We start from the raw sequence: 21550 nt of genomic DNA, 5'->3' as shown, positions 1-21550 counted from the left end.
CAGTTTTCCAACATATACCCTTCAAGAACGTAGACACGGGCTGCATTGTAGCCGATTTTATAACATCGTAAGTCGACTGTCTCACGTTACTGGGACTTTTCCTTCTTAATGTGCAAATTCGTGGACTTAGAAATGAGGATCTTCAACTTTATGTTTCCATTCGCCTGAACAACTACGGAGCTAACAGCGCCCTCCTCGGTATAATGGAAACGTCAACCGTCTTCGACCATTTTGACCTCGTTTCAAAGGATGTTTTCCGAAGAAAAGTTGTAAGTGCTTTAAGTGTTCTATAGTTAGACTTAAAATGCATAATCTTTTATTTAATTTAAAAAAATCATTTGGATCAAGATGTGTTCTGTGGATTAGAAATAAATAACAAATTGAATTTACTGGAATTAGCTTGTTTAAATAAAAGAAAATGATCAAATGACGATTAGCCGATGTTAACAGGTTTTGGCATAAAAGCAGACCTAGGAATAAAGCAGCAGATAAGTTTAAAATGCAACTTCGCCATCTCAATAATTTAAAGTTGCACATTTAAAAAAGTACTTTTGTACTGTGTACATATAGTTTCGAAAAATGAAGAAATGCCGAAACATAAACAAACAGATGCATTTTGTAACCCAGACCGCCCAAATTGTATGCGTATTCCAAACAACCACACTGGTGTTTGTGCTTCCAGTCTAGAACAGAACGACAGGATGTAAAGTGACAACATGAAAGTGCATTATCGTCATCTCTGATCAGTTTCATCAATAAATCGTCGGTCGAGGTTTTCGACCGGATTAAATTTGGTTCAAAATGAAGCTACTAAATTTCACCTTACTACTAGCACTTTTTGTTATACTCGGTAGCATTCGTGCGGATATCAGCTACCAGAATCCGAAAATTCTAATCGTCACATTAATCAGAAACAAGGAACATACATTACCGTACTTCTTCTCTTATCTGGAAGATTTAGAATACCCCAAAGATCGTATTTCGTTGTGGTAAGTTCAGTGAATTAAACTGTGATTATAACGCATAATCCATACCGGCTTTTTTTTTATTCCTATTAGGATACGATCAGACCATAATGAGGATAGGAGTATCGATATAACAAAAGCTTGGCTTAAACGTGTCAGCAGTCAGTACCACAGTGTGGATTTTGGCTATCGCAGCGACGTGGAACTCCGACCAGATGAGAAAAGTATCACCCACTGGTCAGAGCAGCGATTCGCCGATGTCATCCGGCTGAAAGAAGAAGCGCTCGACAGAGCACGAACGATGTGGTCGGACTATGTTTTTGTGAGTATTTTTTGTTATTTCTATATATAATAGGTACACAATAATATTTTTTTTTGTTCGCTGTAAGTTATACAAATATCTGAGGTAATGAGTAATTTAACAAACTTTATAAAAATTAGTTTTAGCCAAATTCAGAGAAATTATTTTGGTTTTCGCATAACAAAATTTTTGAATTGAATTGCTGAAAAGGTCAGCAACATTTGGATTTCGTTGTTTTATCATCTTCAAGTGCAATTGGTTCTTTCTTTTTATTTTTTTTTCTTGGGATTTTCATCCTTTAGGATGATTTGTTCATAAAAAATTGGTTCTTCCGATTTTTTGCTACTCATTAATAGGTTATAAAACTCTAGTTCGACAGTAGATTTTTTTCAAAAAAAGTTTTTTTGAGATTACACCAGATCTTGACGTTTTATGCATTTTAAGTCGTTTGGCATCAAAATTAAAATTTTGATTTTCCGAATTTCTAACATTTATATTTTTGTAGAATCTTAAATAAAGTAGTATTCATTACAGGTTGTAAAATTTTTTTTAGCATATTTTGACAACTACATTTGAAAACATCCATTCCGAAATTCGAATATTTTGCTGAAATATTGCTATATTTCCAAAGAAAAACTGTCTCGTAGTCAGAATATTGAAAGCTTTTGAACATAAATTTTCTTAATTGCTACACAAGAATGCGGCTGATTACTTATTTGAACAATATGACTCAATTTTTCATAAATTATAATTTTGTATCAAATCCCATACATAAAGGGCGAACACGAAATTATTGCGACACCGAAAATGTCATGCCAATTTTCTTATAATGTTTAGAATGAAACCAAAATTTTGGGATAGTTTTATAAATATATGTTATTCAAAAATGAAAAGAAAAGTTAATCGATGGAGTGTAAAATTGAACGCATTTTCGCTTGATGCCCTCCTTAAAAGTCTATAAAGTGTCATCCGGTACCAGTTTCTCAGTTTTTTTCCATTTTCTTAACATGTTCTTCTCGTCTTTGACTGTTGTTCTTGCTCTTCCGAAGTTCCCGCTTCATTAATGCTCCACCGGGCGCAGCTCAGGAGTTTGGCAGGTTCATATCCTTTGGAACATCATGGACAGAATTGGCCTCATACCACTCCAGGACACTTTTTGAATAGTGGCATGATGTCAAATCTGGCCAAAACAGCGGAGTTTCGTCGTGCTGCTGCAAAAACGGCAAAAGGCTTTTCTCGAGGCTCTCGATTTGTAGATCTCGCCATTTACTGTGCCCTTTGTCACGAAAGGCTCACTCCTCAGTCCGCAAGAGCAGAAGGCCTGCCAAACGAGATAGTTGGATGCGAACTTCGACATTTTCTTCTTTTTAAGTTTGTAGTCCACAACGAACTTGCTCTTTCCGGTGAAAAACTCCAATCCTGGAATTTGCTTAAAATCGGCTTTTATATACGTTAGGGGCCGTTCAAATATTACGTTACGCAATTTTAGAGCTTTTCGACCTCCCCTCCCCCCACGTAACACATTCGTCTCAAAATTTCTAAGTAAAATCCACAAAGCGTAACAAGTTGCTATATCCCCCCCCCCCCCTTACGTAATATTTGAAAGGCCCCTTAGAGGAAGAATGACCAAGCTGGTTAAAATCCTCTATAAATAAACAAAAAAAAATAGAAAAGAAATAGGCTTTTAAATACGTTTCGTCGTCCATCACACAACAGCCATATTTTGTCAGCATCTTCTTGCGGAGCTTCCGTACCCGAGTTTTAGCCGTAGTTGTTGCCGCTCATCGTGGTTTGGGAAGTTCTGTACCTTGAATGTATGTAGTCTAGCTCGCTTTTTTGCATTCTGGACGTAGCTCTGCGACATGCCGATCTTTTTAGCCAAATCACGGCTTGAGATTTGCTTTAATCATCCGCTTCACCTTTCTCTCCGTACTTTTGTTCTCCGGTCTCTGTTTTTTTTTCAGCTCCTTTGCCGTGTTCCAACGTCAACCGCTCCTGGAATCGCTTCAACACTCTGAAGACGGTTGAATCACTGACCATACTGACAGGACACTTAGAACAAAAATTCGATCATTTTATGGCTAATCTTTTTCGTCAAATTTAGCAGGTTCGCAATCACGACGGTAGGTGGCGAACCTACCATTTTTCCGATACAAATGCCCTGTAGGAAAAATGAACCTGTTTAGCCCGATTTTATCGTCTGAATTGCCTATTTTTTCGAAAGTTGGGTGGCATTTTCTATCTAACTAGGATAGCATTTCTTCAAATCGATCGATGCGCCATCTGAAATCGATATTGCGTACTGTTGGAAAAATTATCCAACAAACGAAATCGAGTGTCCAGTCAGTATGGTCAGTGGTTGAATGGTGAATGCTCAACATTTTTCCTAACTGCCGCTGCGACAGGTCAGGAAATTCCAGGTGTTAGGAAAGAATTTGTTCTCTCGACTCGCGTTGATTCACCTCCATTTTCGTTGAATCGAAAAACTAGACTTCGGGTTTGACAGCATGTAAACAACACAAATCAATGATAAAGTGTGCAATATTTGGTTGATTTTTACCCAATGGTAAAAAAGTTATAACCTGTTGAATATGTCGCAATAATTTCGTGTTCGTCCTTTATTAGTCTTTTTTTTCAGGGATTTTCATCCTATTGGATGATTCATCCCATATCCTTTATTAGTCGAATTTCCATAACTATTTTGAGCCTGCGTTCACACGACTCTATCGATTGAGGTTAAATGCAATGTATACCTTTTCATCAGCCTATCTTGGCCTACGTCGTCTAAGAGCCAAGGTACTAGAATTAGCTGTTAATCGGGATTTCAAAAAGGTCAAATTCACAACATCTTGAACTTTTTTATAAATATAGAATTAAAGATCGTTGATAGAATATTGCTTTTTCTAGACATTGATGATTGTACACAAATTAACAAGCTACATATATAAACTAAACTTTTTCAGCATTATTTTTGGTCCAAAACATTGTGCTTGTAGTTTGCATACACAATTCAAGTACCTCCAAGAATGCGGTAATGGTATTGCTGATCCACTCTTTTTTTCTATTTCTGCGATAGCTGATTTGAGCTCCCGTAGGGTACCACTGTAAAAAAAATTACAGTATTCAAGAAAAAAATGAGCATTGTTCTACATAAGGATTATTTATCGACTGAAATTAAATCGGATGAACAAGCGGAAAACATTTAAAGATGATTTAATAAAAAGTTGTCAAACAAACATGTATACCAAATATTATTATCGGATTATCTATTGTTTATAAAACAAAAAAATGTGTTTGCCTTGAGCTTGGTCAATCAGCGGTCGAAATCACGGAAAAATGAATAATAAAAAAAACTGTTTGCGATGGGGTCAATCAGCGGACAAATTCACGAAAAAAAAGAAAACGCTGTAGTTGTTTAAATAAGTTTAGAGTTCGACGACACGGTAGCGATCATTCATTGAATGTTGGATTTCGTGCTATGTTTTGCAGTCGGAGTTATCCGTATAAAGTTTAACTGAAAAGCGGTTAGCGTGTAGAAAACCGACAGATTTTATACTGATTTGACAGATCGCACAAGTTTCGCAGTTATGAGTGCGCAGTATTATTTCCTATAATAGATCATTATCCGTACACAACTCCTTTTTTTAACTTCTCATATACGATTTGATACATTTTAACGACAACATAATTGAATTCGAACAGCATATAAAGTATCAAAGACGCATTTATCGCATCAAAAATCTTCGTCATGCCAAATTCGTTAATTCTCAGGCTATGGAAAAATGTGTTTTCAATAGTGTTCAATATTTTTTGTTTTGTCTGGGATTTTAACGCTCGTAATTAATTCAATCTCAATGAATACTAAGAATAATAATATTTCATTCCGATGACTTCATGTTTTGTCCTCTCTTGCAAAATAATGATTTGAAGATTGATTCAAGAATTTACTTCTTAACTTTTCAATGAAATTAGTGAGTAAGAGTGAATTTTTTAACTGTGTTTACTGCTCCGGCTAGCCTACCGCACGGAAGGCTACCGTCGCTCGATTAGAAATTTTCCCAGTAACCGCAATATTATGATCACGCTTCCTATACGAGTATAGTGTTGATGATATGGCAAAGACGTACCTGCACACACGGACCAAAAAGTACACCTGATGCTTACCTATCCATCTACTCTTCATTTGTATACTTCTACCCAGAGTTTCATTTCCGCCGCAAATGTCAATAACATGATTCAACGGTATTAAACTCTCCGGATAATTCGATTTGCTTACAATTTGACGGATTCACCTATACATACCGATTTGTTTTTCAAAAATTATTTTTTTTAACACAAAAATCAAGCAATGAATTCTAGAGTTTGTTTTGATTAAGTCGTATGAGCCACCCGATGTGTTTCGAGAAAATCGCAGTTGAAATTTTGTAACTTATTTTTTATTCTGGTTTTTTAAGTACTGCTCAGTATTGTCTGAAAATTTGGTATGAGACGCGAAAATAGATTTGATAGAGCCTAGAGTATTAACTGCAGGCATAAACTTAGGTTTCCGAGTGAAAATGCACTGACGACCTTTGGCTTTACATGTTTGGCGCAAACGTCGTTTTGCATATTGCTAAATTTTATCTTAAAACTTCATTTCATAAGTCTTAAACTTAGCTAATTCTTTCAAATTGTTTCAAATGCTAGAGTTTCAACAAGACATTACTCTTCTACTTTAGAGGAAAACTTCATTTGGTAATGAGCCAAGTGTAGTGATGAAAATTGGTTATTAATACTTATACTGTTGTGTCTCGTTTGCCTATTCAGTTTTTTTTTTTAAATTCAAAACCAAATACTATTACGAGTCTTTTGAAACCAAATAATCTCTTAATCTTTCATTGGAATAATAGAAAAATGATCTAAGAACTTTCCGGAAAATTTGCCGGTTTTTTTTTTCAACCGGTGAAAATAACCTGGTGAAATTTTACGTACTGTCCGAAATATTTTTTTTTTTTTTTCCGGGAATTTAACACAACGGTCATTCTTCCCAACAACCCGAAATAGTTAGATACAATTAGCACGATATCAAGCACGTCAATAAAGAGTATGAAAAAGAGGACTTACGTTTCAATCCCTTGACCGATGTTCCGGTCCCACGGGTGATATGTGCTCTACGGAATCTTCGTTTTCTGCAAAATGCACGGCAATTGTAATCCGAAGCAAACTCCTCTTACCACTTTAGCCGCTGGGGGACTGATGATTACTTCCTGTGGCTTTTATTTGAAGCTGTTTTGTTTTATTGGTATCTGTGATAAAAAAATAATAAAATCAAAGATTAAATTTTGTCCACTCATATTTAATTTCGCATTTTTAACTTACCTCTCTAGAAACTCAAGAAGTTTATCCTACAGGATAGCGTAAACTATTCTCATAAACAGTTTCCGATTGAATATATTAACTTTTAAACACTTGCTTCAGCATTTTTTGAAAAAATGCATTAGGTCGCAAGAACCAACTTGCCGGACTGTTATTTTACGACCTTTGTTTTGCACGATAATTCAGTGCAGTGCAAATAGTCGCAAAAACCAAATTGCACTCGAAAATGATAAAGTCATTATGCGTCTTAAATTCAAACAGTTTTGTAAAAGTTATTTATTGACAAAATGAAACCGAGTTTTTACCAAACGTAAAATACATTTTTATTATTCGTTTGCAGTCAATAACCCCATTTTGTGTATATTGGTTCATACGACCTAATCAAAACATACTCTAGAATTATTTGAAATTATTTAAAATTCTAAAAATATTAACTTCATAAAAGGAGAAAAGTCTTTCACATCCCTATCCAGAAATGGGTGAGAGCTGGTTTAACATCTAACTATTTTGATTAGATTAGTTTTTTCGTGTGTTTGTTTATGTTCTCGATTTTTCTGCGAAAAAGGGGCGATTGTCCGCTGCTCAAAGTCAATAAATCTTATTTAAGTTAAGTTTTAGTTAGGAATAAGTGAAAAATGGCTGCAAACGAAAACAACGGCTCGTTTCCCACAAATGTGACAGTACTACAGTATTTATTAGAAAATGATACGGCAAAAAGTGCAACTAAAACTAACGGATTGTCCGACCAATCAGAAGCCGTTGCAGATCTTTCTTCAGCTAGTGATGAATTGGATGAATCAGATTTCGAAGAATACGAAAACACGGAGAGATCGAACGCCGAGCCGGTCAAAGTCTTCGAATGCCCCGTACCCGATTGCAATAAAGTATACCTTCAGCAAGAGCACCTGAAAGCCCACGAAAAAATACATTCAGGTGAGTTTATTTGCAAATGGGTATCGGGACCAGACGAACAAGAAACTTCGGCAGCTGGAAGTAGTGGATTAAAATTTCTTCTTGAAAATGAGGACGTCGAACTAGTTTACGATGAGGAGGATGAAGACGAAGCAGTTCTGTATGGTTCGGATGTCGAAAGTTCTAATTTATTGCACACAGGGTTACTCGAAGTTGAGTCAGAGGACCAATCATCTTCGGAAAACGAATTGTTATCGGAAGATATGTCAATGTCAGAGGTAACGACTTCGAACCAACTAAACAATAGAGATGGGAACAAGTTAATTCGAGTTTTCGATGCCGAAGTGGATACAAAGAACAACTTAGTTGTTTTAGAAGAAGATCCGGAAGAACATATTTATTTGAATAATCAACCAATGCGCATTTCCTCCAAAAAGGCTCGCAACTTTCCATGTCCTTGGGAAGGGTGTGAGAAAACCTACACAAAATCTTCGCATATCACGGTTCATATGAGAACTCATACAGGAGATTTACCGTACGTTTGCAGTTGGGAGGGATGCAATATGAAGTTTTCACGTTCAGAATCGCTCTCCAGGCATTATAGGAAACATTCCGACGAGAGAAATCATATCTGTCCACATTGTCCTGCCAAATTTCTTCGAAGTGATCATCTTTTCAAACACATTAAAACGCACAGACCTCCCGAGGAAATGTTGGAAAAACAACCGGCTGAAGAAGAAATCAAACAGAACAAACCTAAAAAGCCAACATCTACTAAACTCTCTGCAATTTCAATTAGAAAGGCCAATAAATCACATTTAAAACAGGCTAGCCCTCTTAACAAGACAACCGAACGGAATTTTCAGTGCGGCTTCGCTGGATGTACGAAAAGTTACACTAGGGCTAGCCATCTGAAGGCACATGAAATTTTGCACAGCGAAAGTCAACCTTTTCGGTGTCCTTGGGAGGATTGTAATCAGTCTTTTGCGCGATCCTTCGAACTGTCCCGTCACCGAAGACAGCATACTGGCGAGAAGAAGTTCGTTTGCCACATCTGCCAGCAGGCTTTCGCTAGAAGCGATCATCTGTCGATGCACGTGAAGCGCCACATTTATACGGTAATATACATTATCCTCAAATAGGTTGAATGTTATCTCAACATTTCGTTTTTTTTTTTCAGATAAAGGAGGATATTGACTGAATGCATTAAAAGAAAACCTCTACCAAAAATTGTAAATATATAACTTAAAAAACAAAAAGATTTTTAGAGCAGCAGTTATAAATCACAGCCCCTTTTTATAAACAGAGTACAGTAATTTTTTTACATATAGGTACCACGTAAAAACCCGTACCAAAAAACGTGGTAATTCTTGAAAACCTTGTAAAAAACTGTGGTTATTCACGAGAACCGTGTAGAAAAAAACCTTGTTATTGCGGAAAACCGTATAGAAAACTTTTTACGTTGGGACTGTGGTGACTTGCTCTGAAAGTTGATCACCATGCATAAAAAATGCGACCTGAATGACAACTTCTAATTTCGAATGCTGAAAAAGCTCACAGATCATGCGAGATCTAATACGGATCAGAAGAAAGGATGAACGGAGAGAAAGAGTCAGCCAAACTTAACAAGCTAAAGTATGGTCTTGGGCCTCGTCTGACACCACAAATCAAAAGCAACTCCTGACACCACAGATAAAAAGCAACGCGATCTTGGGAGTGGTATAACCCTTATCTGAACTAATACGTATGGTTAGGCTTAAAAGATCTCAGGTACTCAGCTTCGATCTTTTCTGCAGCAAGAGGAAGCGGAGACACTCTTCTGTACCAGTCTGAAGCTGGCGAAAGAGAAAAAATGAGTGCGATGTAAAGGGTGTTCGGATCAAAAAGTGGTCAAAATAAATTACGTGTAAATCGATTATATGTTTACTAAAAAAAAATCAAAGTATTTTTCTTTTTAAAGTATCTGTTAAAAGACGGAAAAATACTCAGTTAAGATTCCGGTCTACTTAGTTCGAATCGGCGAGACTTTCTTTTGACGCTTGCCATCAGATTTTGTACAGTCACCTTATCCACTTTTTACGGTGCAGAACGCCGAATGTTGTTAACGACATGGCCAGAAAAGTAATGTTTATTCAGGAAAGGCAGCAAACGCTTTTGAAGACACTCTTTCACGTAAATTTCCTGGTTGACGGTCCCGGCTGCTACGAAAATGTCGCTTTACGAGCCTCAGGTACAGATAGCTTACCAAACGAGATTTTTCTTGGCAAACTATGATAGTTTAATATGCTTTTAAATCTGCCACCTTTCCCCATCCGGTTGCTGTATAAAATTCTTGTCCCGCAAGCTGACTGAAATCTGCATTGGTGTGGGTTTCGTCGTCCACAGAGGCTACAGAAATGTTTTATTTTATTTTTGCAAATCAAAGCACAACATAAATAGGAAAAAAACCAACTTATAATAAAATTTCTTTTCAGTTTCTCGATGCGGATGTTCTTCTAACTAATAGAAAATCACTTATGAAACTAGTACACCTCAATCTTCCCATAGTGGCTCCGATGCTTCAATCAGAAGGCCTCTATTCCAACTTTTGGTGTGGAATGACGTCCGATTACTATTACCAGCGCACCGATGAATACAAGGAAATTCTGAACTACGAAAAGACCGGACAATTTGCGGTACCGATGGTCCACAGCGCGGTGATGGTCAACGTAAACATTTTGCAGTCGCTTAACTTGACGTTCGACAGTAAACGCCTTCCAGCAGGACGTTATAATGGTCCTATAGATGATATTATCATTTTTGCCATGTCGGCTAACTACAGTGACATTCTGATGTACATATCGAACTCATTATACTATGGGCACATTTTGGTGCCTTTGGAGCAAGGCGAAACAATCGAAAAAGACGTTGAACAGTTTACCAATATCAAAATAAATATCATCAATGAGTATGGTGAACTAAATCTCAAGAGTGACTTGAAAATTTTCGTTCGAAGTGAATCAAAGTGAGTAATTTTCCATGAGGCTGGAAATTTAGACGATAAGAATTTTTTTGTTTTAATCTTTCCTTATTGGGGTTTTAAGTAAAATCTTAACTTACCGTAAGCCTGTGTTACTGATGAACCAAAAACGCTTTTCTATAAGTGTTCAGATTAACAATTTGCCAATCCTTAATGTCTAACGCGTTTAACTAACAACGTTTATCTAACGGTTGGAATAAGAAAAAACTGTCATTAACAGTATAATTTACGATTTCAGAGACAAAATGGATCTTTCGCATATTTATATGATAAATTTGGAACGCCGTTCAGAGCGTCGGAGGAAAATGTTCAACAATTTTGATGAGTTGGGATTGGAGGTCGAATATTTTCCTGCAGTTGACGGCAAAAAATTGACCGATGAAAAATTGGTCAAAATTGGGATCGAGTTTCTGCCAGGATACGTTGATCCGTATCATAAAAGGTATGTAAGTCAGTTATTTTAGAAACGTTTACTATTGTTGAATTTTTGTAGGCCAATGACTATGGGTGAAATCGGTTGTTTTCTAAGTCATTATTACATTTGGGATAAAATGGTAGAACTAAATCAGCAAGAAGTACTTATTCTGGAGGATGACATCAGGTTTGAGCCGTACTTCAAAAAACGAGTATATCAACTATTAGATGAAACGCGTCGTATCGGGGGATGGGATTTAATATATTTTGGGCGTAAACGGCTGCAAGAGGACGACGAGAAGTGGGTTGACGGAGCAGATTACCTAGTGAAAGCTGGATACTCCTACTGGACCCTGGGATATCTGATTTCATTGAGTGGTGCCAAAAAGTTGCTTTCAGAGAATCCTTTGAAAAAACTAGTTCCTGTAGATGAGTACATTCCTATAATGTTCGATAATCACCCGAATGAGACATGGGTTAATCAGTTTAAAAATCGGAATCTAGTCGCATGGAGTGCAGCGCCTCTCTTGCTTTATCCTACGCATTATACCGGGGACGATGGGTACATTTCAGATACCGAGGACTCGACTCGAATTGACAATCTTATTAAAGCTAACAACAACACCGCCAACGATGCAGATGCTACGGCAGAAAAGAAAGGCGATAAGGAGCAGCTTAGCAATAAAGTTCTGGCTGAATCAACACTGTCCAGAAATCAGGAACATGATCTGAATGTTAAAAACAGGCGTAACGAGCTTTAGCGTAGAGGTAAAGCGTGATTTTCTCGCACAAAATAACCAATTCTCGAATAGTTCAAAAAATAAGTATAATCAAAACTATGACAGTAATGGAACCATCACCAAAAAGTTACAACGTGCCTTGTAAATGTAAGAGTATATTTAGATTTTAATATATGTTCATTGAATTGACGCAGTCGATATAGCAATATAGTAGAAAAATAATTCTCATTCGTATAACAGGAGGCAATCGTTATTTTTGAGAAAATTCCTTGGCGTCCTTAAACTGTTAGAGATTGGTTATTATTTAGTTCCGCAGAAAAAATAAAAATCCTATTCAGCTTTTTATGAGACCTAAAAAATTCAAATGTCAGCTGAGCAGAATGCTTTGGTATCCGGAGAAACGTTGTTTTGATTGCTTGGCATTCTCTTGTTGGTTTTTTTTTTTTTCAAAAAAAAGATAGTAGGTATCATCACGCAAAGAAAACCATCAACAGCTATTATTGTTTTGGGAACAAAAGAAATAAACACTTTTTCTGCAACTTGTTTTATTTCAGATTTATGTAACAACTATCGATAATGTTAATGAGCAAATCTGTTTCTAAATGGTTTTTGCACAAGCGCTGACAACACTTATTGACTAATTGTTCATTTTTCGTTGAATGATATAAAGAAATAGTTTTGATAAAAACAAAATTTGACATCAACAGAGAGTTGCTTTTTTACAGAAACGTTCTCATCAACTTTCTTACTCTACAGACGATATTCGATGTTAGTGAAGAAGGTATAGTATACTATTAGAGGGGTTCTACAGCTATGAATCATTGCCGGACTCATGTTAAAATATTTCTTAGCGACTGGTTCAGATGTTTTTTTTTACAAAATCATCAGCACATGAACACTGATTTGATGAACTGGAAAACAAAACAAAATTAGTTAGATATTGATCGAAAGAGTATTAACTTTTGAGGCAACCAACCTCTGTCATCCCCATACTGATCACTCCGTCTTGATTAGTGTCTTTCGCCTTGAACAGTTCGAAGGCCATTGTGAGGTGCAAAATTGCCGAGATGAAATCCGACAATCGCAGAGTCCCGTCTCTCCTCATATACCTGGAATAAAAGAATGTGTTAATACATCGACATTGTTTGTTTCTTATGTTAATGGTTGAAATTACTTTTTCTATTTTTTTCATTAGTCTATCTAAAACATTATACGTCCCGAATTTTGTAAACGTTTCATATGACCATATTGGAAGCAAAACAACCAGGTAAATGTCATATTTAGCAAACGTTTTTTTTGCAGTTTGCCACAGACGTGTCAAGCCAACGATCATTAAATGGAATCTCGGTCACGACATACATAACGCAGCGATAAGATTGCTAAGTGCCATTAAAACAAACGCAAATTTCCTTTGATTTTGGGATATATAAAAATTACTCTTGAAATTAAGAGTTAATCACCGTGAGGAACAAAGAGATGAAATGTGATGGAAGTTTCTCAAATTAAAATTACCCTTCCGTTCATTTTTAACATCTTTCATCTTATTTTAGTCTTCTATCCGTCTATAATCTTTCAATTCTTCGATATTATTTCTCAAATATCAATATAAAATTTGACCGATATAGCTGATAAAATAATTTGATAATATACAAATTACTTTGATTTGAATACATTTTTTTTTGTTTAGTTAGAAGTAATGTCTTTCATAGATTGGACCTGAGTCGAGATTTTATTCGTGTATTTTCCCGTCTCATGTTCAATAATTATTCTTTGAACGCGGTACTGGTATAAATATTGCTGTCAGCAATTTGTGTGACTGTGGCCAGGTTACCACAACATCGAGCATATCGTTTGGTCATGTGAGGTCCACCCGGTCGCTAGAGCAAATTGAATCTTGGGGCCCGAGGAAAACCACCCTGCACCCCAGTAAGAGATGTACTAGCGGCGATAACCATTGATTACATGTTTGAAATAAAGGGTGTCCAAGATGAAATTGCTCTAACTTTTTAACCATTGGGTATAATTTAATGAAAATTTGGGTGGATTTAGTTCATAGTGCATTGTTTACATCCTACAAGTTTTAAAGTCTTGTCATCAAAACTCGCGGAAATGGAATTGAAAGAACAACTCGTGCGTGATAAAATCTTGCGCATTCATCACGAGAAGAAGGATCCCTCGCATCGTACCATCGCGAATTCCACGGTGTCGTGAGTTATTAAGCGGTTCGAGGAACGATTGACCACCGATCGGAAGCCCAGAAGTGAAGAAAAAAGTATTCCGTACAACACCAAAAATCACAATCGCGTAGTTGGGGCTTGAACCGAAACCCGAACGCGGTCGTTCAGGATGTGACTAAGAAGCTGCACCTAAGCCGAAGTTATGTCCACAGGCCAAAACTAAGGCTGGGCTTCGAAAGTTCAAGGTACAAAAGGCGACAAGAAGCAGAACAAGTCCCCAAAAACCCGTGCCAGGAAGTTGTACCTCACCATGCTGACGAAAGGTGAACGCTACATCATAGACGACGAAACATATGTGAAGCCCGACTTCAAACAGATTCCCGGCAACCTGTTTTTATACGGCCAAGGATAAGTTCAGCGTTCCGGAGCATGTCCGCACTCAGAAGATGTTCAAATTTGGGAAGAAATTCCTGGTTTGGCAAGCCATCTGCACGTGCGGAAAGCGGAGTGCACCTTTCGTGACCCAGGACACGATGAACGGACAGGTGTACATGAAAGAGTGCCTCCAGAAGCGGCTGCTTCCTCTCCTGAAGGCCCACAACGTCCCAACAATCTTCTGTCCGGATTTGGCCTCATGCCACCACTCCAAGGACGTGCTGAAGTGGTTTGCGGATAATAAGGCCAAATTCGTGCCGAAAATGTTCAACCCTTCCAACACTACGGAGCTCCGCCTCATCGAGAAAGACTGGGCGATTATGAAGCAGCACCTTCTGAAACGACCTAAGGTAGTGAAGACAGTCGAGGAACTGAAAAAAGTATGGGTTTACATGCAAAAAACGGTAGATTCACAGGTTGTGCAGAATCTTATGGCCGGGGTTAAAGCCAAGGTGCGGGTGTTTGAGTATGGACTGAAAATAAAACACGAGTAAAATGGTAAAACGAAGTTTAGTAGTTATTTTTCAATCCCTGATAATTTGATGGCAATCGGATGACTCGAATTTTGCGAATCAATTTTGTGTGTGGCAATTTCATCGTGGACACCCTTTATACATTTTCTAAAAGCTTTTGATCTTCGTCTATAACTCTTTTCATTTTCATATTTCCCTATAAATTCCCTGTGTTCTTCAAAAAGTGACGATCTAGACCTAAGCAAACAATTGTATACATACAAAACGCTAGTCTTAATAATAAAATGAAGTTTTAATAAGTTGTTGGTGATAAAGCATGCTTTCTAGCAAGATTTCTAGTGAAATCTGGCACTGATTTCAACCTTCAGTTTTGAAAGTCTGTAAAATCTGTGCACTCTGAGCAAAAATCAGGGCAAAATCTGTGTCTGAGAAATATCCGGACGAAGGGTCAGAAGTCTGTGTTTTACAGACAAATCTGGGCACCTGGCCATCCTGTTCATCGGCCTGTTTGTGGCTGATGGTTTTTGCTTTTGTAAGATGCTGAAAGATGTACGGGAATAAAAAAAATTGAGGGCTGAAATCGTTCCTTGGCCTCCAGAAGACCGTATGCTCCAGTTTCAGCTCTTTAGGTTAACCCTTCATTTCATGATTTTTTTATAATAATTTTTAACAGTTGGAAATGATGTCTATATCATGGAAAAAAATAAAAATAACATACGATTTTTCATACAAAAACTATACTATCATAAAAATATATTGAACAACTGAATTTTTTTTATTGACAAAGTTTGTTCCATGAAAATAATAATTAAATTAACGAGAAAAAACTAAAATTTTAGTTTAGAAAATCGATTGATTGAAATTTTTTTTTTGTTTCGATTATAGTCGTTTTACCATTTTCATGGCATTCGCGACTTTATCAACGTTGCAGTTGGCGGATCGTTATTTAAGAACTCATCCGGTACAACTGTGTTCGATGTTTACTCTTGGGCTCGAACTCGCGGACTTCGGCTCAGGAGACAACAGACTTGCCAACTGAGCTATATCACAAGCCCGAGTTTTGATTGAAAATAAGATACAGTTAGCAAAGCAAAAATTGGATGTCTCTTTTTTGAAGCCAGGTTCACCGGAAGATCCGGGTTTGAACTTTCGTTGGATACCCACAAATAATAATAGCAAAATATTCTTGACGATTCCAAAAATCAATGAAACGCTCAAATACAGCAAAGCTGTCAGAAGATAGCATTTAAAAAATGAAATTTGTTTTTTGGAGTTTTTTTTTTTCATTTGAAACCAACTACAGACAACCTGCTAATACATATCAAATAAATTTAGAAATAGATCAGGGGAACGCCAACAAACTACGGGGTGCTACAGGTCGAATTTCCTCGAAACGGAAACAGGTTTGGAAGGTTAGGAAAAAAAAAAAAAAAATATATATGAACGGTTAAACTTACTGGCTGGATAATGTGGCATGGCATACGGAAGCTAAAAGGAAACATTCAAACTAGAAGACCTAATCGACTTACCTTAGAATAAGTATGGACACGATGTCGGTGCTCAGCTGAAAACCAACGTCGTACAGCGCATCTCGAAACCGTTCCGCTCGTAGGATACCAGATTTCTCCTTGGTGTGCATCTTGAATACACCCCACCAGGTTTTTAGATTAACCATAAATTTGTTGAAATCGTTGAAATTTATGCGCCCTCGGTTAGATTTCTAAAAAAAAAATAAAACAATGCATTATTTGCTCGTATGCAAGAAGATAGAAACTTACATCCATGAGGCACACAACTTGTCGGCACACTTCAAGACTGGCACAACTTCTGATGTAATCGTTGGGTAGGCACGCCTCCAAAAGCTCTTGCAGGTCGAAACAGTTCAAGGTTCTTAAAAGATGGAGAGGATTTTTGTTTAATCTTGATTAAGCTTTTTTTAAATTAACAATCTTACCTCTGGTCATCTGCCAGTTGCATGAAGACTGGTTCGTACTGGGCTGTGCTGGTTGCGGCCGAAACGTTGTTGTTAGCTGAATCCATTGAAATTTTTGCATTGGAGTTCAACAGCGGAAACGGATCCAGAAGTAGCATGGTTTGGGTTTCCAACAACGCTAACCGTATCGTCGACCCTAGAACTCGTACACTAAACGACGCTTCCTCGGACGGCTCAAAGGTGGTAGACATTATCAGATAGCGGCCCGCATCGAGCGAGCATCGGTGACTTATCTGGCGCGAATTAGTATACTGGGAATTGACGAGACTCTTGTGCTTCTTGAAAAAGTTTTTCGAGAGGCATCCGTTGATGTTTTGAACTGAAATAATATGGCTATTAAGCTTTGAAATAAGAGATTATCATATCGACACTAACCATTGTTGAGGTTATACACTGTAAAACCAATGACTTTGGGCTCCAGAACACTGTGCTGGTTAACCGAGATTATCACATCCTCTTTTTCGCTTAGGAAGAGCTGTAGCTGCGGGTTGATGTGGAAGGAATCCGGGTTATTTCGGCAACCGCCAGCGGTCACACCACGCTTCCAAGCACCCTGATACAGACGCATCAACCAGCGTCGGTTCTTATCCGATAGCTGCGGTTCATCACGGGCGGTGTCCGAATCCAGATGTACACATTCTAGGTGGGTAAACGTTTGGGTCATGTCGAAGAACGACATCCAGAACTCGCCAACGTCTAGCTGCTCGATCAGCCGATTGCGCTCGTTCATGGACACCCGCTCCCAGGAGTTGGAGAACGACGACCAATCTCCGTTGAAAGTTGCGGATTTATTCAGGGTTTGCGATAGTGGATTTCGCAACCGCACCAATTGCACCGTGTCACCCATGACGGTTTCAGCCTAAAAATCAGATGAAATATATTTTTTTGTTATCATATGTTGACTTTATATACCATACCTTATCGAGTGAACAAAGTCGGTAGTTGATCCCCACATGAATACCATTAGGGAGTGGTTCTGTTTGATTCCTGATTTGCGTCGTGGTTCCATTATTTATAGTGCAGGTGACAATACTGGTAGTATCCAGTAGAGAGTATAGTAGAGGAGGTCGAATCAGGATATTGCTGTCTGTTTTTATCGATATCGACTCGGTGATTCCTCCAGTTAGGTCCGCTAAACCGTCCAATAGTGTACCGTATTTCAGTGCTTCGTAAGATCCATGTAACCTGTAGAAGTATGAAGACCGTCAAAAGAAAATCAACAAATAAAGCAATCACGACAGTACTTTGCGTAGGCCTTCTCCAGCAACCCCGGCCAATATGAGTTGGAGTTCTGCGCCTGGACAAAGGCCAATTTCCCGTTGATGGTTGGTAACCGGTCATCGACTAGGACTTCTAACCATTCTCCGCACCACCAAAGGCGAAACCGGAACACTCCGTAGTATGGCTTTTCAAAGTTCTGATCTGCCGGGACGACCCGATAGAACAGCCCTTTGGACAGATACAGCACCCCGAGACAGCTGACGAACCATCGGTCGCCCATTTTGCCTGGCACAATGTCGAACTGTGCCGTTGAATCATTGACGAATACTGGATTTTGACTGATCTCTTGCGGCCGTTTCCACTGGAACGTGAAGGGAGGAGTCTGGTGGTAAAACACCGACGATTGGGTCGCCGGAAAATCTTCATCTTCCCACAGGACATTTTTCTGCTTGCATTCAGCTTTGATGCGCTCGTAAGAAGAAGTCATTTTTGTCGAATTTTTGTCGAAACGTTCCGTTCGCGAATATTACATTTCGTACGTTGGATATCTAAGCCGTGATAAGCAAGATGTTATTTATGCCTATGAAAAAAAGATACAATGTTTCAAAATTAGTTTGTTATGCTTTGTAGATTTTGGGTATAAAATCTGATCCGAATGTGTTACGTAGGAAGAGTGGGTTGAAAATGATTGAAAATAGTGTAAAGTAATATTTGAACGGCCCCTAAGATGTGTTTCATTCTTTATAAGTAACCAATATATGTAAGGTACACCGGGGCAAGTGCAAACTCGGGGCAAGTGCAAACGTTCGTCTTTTCTCTGTTACAAAAAAAGTAAAAAATATTTCTTCTTCTAGAAATTGTTATTTAGCCCCAAACAAACAATCTGACATAGATAAACTAAACTTTCTTTAAATTTTTCACTTAAAACTGGCACTGTTTGATCACACACGAATTCAAGTTCGTACTAGACATGAACAGTGTGTTTTTGTTTTGCATATTTTGGCTACAAAAAAAAGGCATTCAAATCCGAATTTTCGTTAAAAGGTGAGTGTTTGAGACTGATATTCAAGTGAAAGCAGAAAATTTTTGATAAATTTTCATTACACCCCGAATTTGTGAAAATAATATTCGCTCTTGTCAACCCACACTGTGGGGCAAGTGCAAACGACACTACCGGGGTAAGTGCAAACGCACCTTTAAGCCATGCAACATCAGCCATTTCAGAAAATTCATCACCAAAATGGTTCAGCATTATATTAAAATGGTCAGAAGGGGTATCCAAAGTGTTGTATCTGAAGCGGATGTTCGAAATTCCTTAATGCATTAGTAAATGAAGGTCTTTTGCTTAAAACAACAGTCACCAAAAATGGAGTTCCAAAAAGTTATCAATATTGCGAGAAAACAGCAAACATATTAATCAAAGTTGATAAAACGTACCGGAACATGTATTCAATTCATTTTAAGACCGATACACTGACTCGTCTGTGAATTAGTTTGGAAAAAGTATTGCGTTTGCACTTGCCCCCATAAACGGGGCAAGTGCAAATTTTGAAATTTTTTCACAAAAGCACCGTTACTTTTTACCAACATTTTTTAATTTTTCACTACCAATGGGAATTTGTTGAGAACTATTTTAGTGATACAACGAACGATAATTGATAATTTTTGAACATATACATATTTTTCTAGGACATGTGAAAATTGAACTATGGTGAAAACCGTTTGCACTTGCCCCGGTGTACCTTATAATAAATATTTTAGAGGGAATGCATCTGGGTTTAAGATGAAGAGACTATTGTAAGCGGAGTCGATTGCCAATAATTATCGATGGAAAACGTTTCGCTGTGGTCCAATTTACCTATCAAACAAGTTTTTGTTCGAAGTTTGTTCCCAAAATCTCCAGAAAAATATAACCCCTGGATTGTCCCATGTGAAAAATATTCGCATATGAGTCCCATGACCAAAATTCAGCAAAGAGGCTACAATCGACGGAAACTGTCGATAGAAAATTAAGTAAATCAATAATTTAATGCTGAAAACATTAATTACATACATACAGAATTAAAGTATAGTAGCAAAATGATTCCGAAAAAAAAATCTGTTACTTAATCATAACAAAAGTCCTAACAGGTATCCAAATTTTTTTTTTCGACAATGATCTGTGGAAGAACATCGCTCAATGGATTAGTTGCATCGGTGCGTGTTACTTGAGCTATTGTTTCGAAAACAAAACAACAAATTTGTGTTAGTTACTTTTTTCTATATCTACAGCAATATCAATACCGCTTTTTTTTGTTTGTCACCTAGATGTTCAATCCAGCAAACTCTTCGTCGGAACTAAATATCCACATATCCGAAATACACATTGATTTAAATTGAAGTCTGATTAATTTGCAGGAATTTTACACGAATGAAAACAACGTACATATTTGAAAAACATCGGAAAACACATCCCACTGGACTGAAAAAAAACATTAATTGAAATCAGTTTTTAGTTAGGATCTTTCGAAAACTTACTTCTTATCTATAATCAAATAGAATGATAAAAAATTGATATAGTTTGCTAGAAAAGTACTTGCTTCTTGCCATAAGCGCTGAAAACTTAAGCACAGGGACTCATTTGCGAATTATGTATCTCCGTTCAAAGGCAAAGAATACTCGAATATGAGTCACATGAGTATTTTATTGTAACTTCTCTGTAAATACTATTTAGTATAAGCGCAAACGTAAACAAAAGTATTTTTTGAAGTGTTTCTACCTGAACTATTTATAGGTTTTATTAACAAATGATACATACGATTGTTTTCATGAAAACAAGTTTCAAACTAAAGGGTGATACGGTCAAAATTTGGTCAAGGGAAAACGCGTGTAAATCGTTGAAATCGTTTATTTAAAAAATCAAATTAAATTTCTTTTTCAAGTTTAATTAGTATAAAATTCAGGAAAAATATTCAGTTAGGCTTCCGCTTCTCCAAATCCGAATTGCCGGGCCTTACGCTTAACCCCTGCCATTAGTTTTTGTACAGCCATCTTGTCCACCTTCTTCGCCGCAGAAAGCCAGTTTGTCTTGAACTGCTGCTCGTCCTTAGCAGTTTTTTTTGTCTTTTTTAGGTTCCGCTTGACAATAGCCCAGTATTTCTCAATTGGGCGGAGCTCTGGCGTGTTGGGAGGGTTCTTGTCCTTGGGAACCACCTGCACGTTGTTGGCGGTGGCCTTTTTACCGTAATGGCAAGATGCCAAATCCGGCCAAAACAGTACGGAACAACCGTGTTTCTTCAGGAAAGGCAGCAGACGTTTATTCGAACACTCTTTCACGTAAATTTCTTGGTTGACAGTCCGGAAGCTATGAAAATGCTGCTTTTCAAGCCACAGGTACAGATGGCTTGCCAAACCAGACTAATTTCTTCGCGAACTTTGACAGTTTCATGTGCTTGAAAATATCTGCCACCTTTCCCCTTCTGTTTAGTTTAGGAACCACTGTGGTAGCATAACATTGAGCCGGAGATGAATAAAATTGCTTGGTGACCACGTACGGAGAACTCGCT

General features: G+C 37.6%; 3 protein-coding genes across 4 annotated transcripts in view; 2 read left to right on the top strand and 1 right to left on the bottom strand.

Annotated features, from left to right (window-relative positions):
- Nucleotides 1-352: 352 nt before the first annotated feature.
- On the top strand, nucleotides 353-11943 carry LOC129743983 (glycosyltransferase 25 family member). Its single transcript, XM_055736248.1, has 5 exons — nucleotides 353-989; nucleotides 1059-1287; nucleotides 10008-10537; nucleotides 10791-10994; nucleotides 11046-11943. The coding sequence occupies exons 1-5, from the start codon at nucleotides 802-804 to the stop codon at nucleotides 11725-11727; spliced, it is 1833 nt and encodes a 610-aa protein (XP_055592223.1). The 5' UTR covers nucleotides 353-801; the 3' UTR covers nucleotides 11728-11943.
- Nucleotides 6495-9992, top strand: LOC129743984 (zinc finger protein 420-like). The gene is made up of 2 exons (XM_055736249.1): nucleotides 6495-8651; nucleotides 8714-9992. The coding sequence occupies exons 1-2, from the start codon at nucleotides 7257-7259 to the stop codon at nucleotides 8732-8734; spliced, it is 1416 nt and encodes a 471-aa protein (XP_055592224.1). The 5' UTR covers nucleotides 6495-7256; the 3' UTR covers nucleotides 8735-9992.
- Nucleotides 11944-12240: 297 nt separating the features above from the next.
- LOC129743982 (calpain-C) overlaps nucleotides 12241-21550 on the bottom strand; it is a 109080-nt gene continuing 99770 nt past the window's right edge. Inside the window, exons 3-10 of one of the 2 annotated variants that reach the window (XM_055736245.1) lie at nucleotides 18029-18587; nucleotides 17702-17969; nucleotides 17160-17643; nucleotides 16746-17103; nucleotides 16570-16681; nucleotides 16321-16511; nucleotides 12683-12815; nucleotides 12241-12617 (exon numbers count right to left, since the gene is read on the bottom strand). In XM_055736245.1, the coding sequence (XP_055592220.1) occupies nucleotides 12591-12617; nucleotides 12683-12815; nucleotides 16321-16511; nucleotides 16570-16681; nucleotides 16746-17103; nucleotides 17160-17643; nucleotides 17702-17969; nucleotides 18029-18492 (2037 nt within the window). In that variant the 5' untranslated portion in view covers nucleotides 18493-18587 and the 3' untranslated portion in view covers nucleotides 12241-12590. The remainder of the gene's footprint in view (nucleotides 12618-12682; nucleotides 12816-16320; nucleotides 16512-16569; nucleotides 16682-16745; nucleotides 17104-17159; nucleotides 17644-17701; nucleotides 17970-18028; nucleotides 18588-21550) is intronic. The other variant, XM_055736246.1, reaches the window with a different exon arrangement.

Source organism: Uranotaenia lowii, chromosome 2, assembly GCF_029784155.1.
Source record: "Uranotaenia lowii strain MFRU-FL chromosome 2, ASM2978415v1, whole genome shotgun sequence".
Lineage (NCBI taxonomy): Eukaryota > Metazoa > Arthropoda > Insecta > Diptera > Culicidae > Uranotaenia > Uranotaenia lowii.
This window is presented reverse-complemented; position numbering and strand designations above follow the sequence as displayed.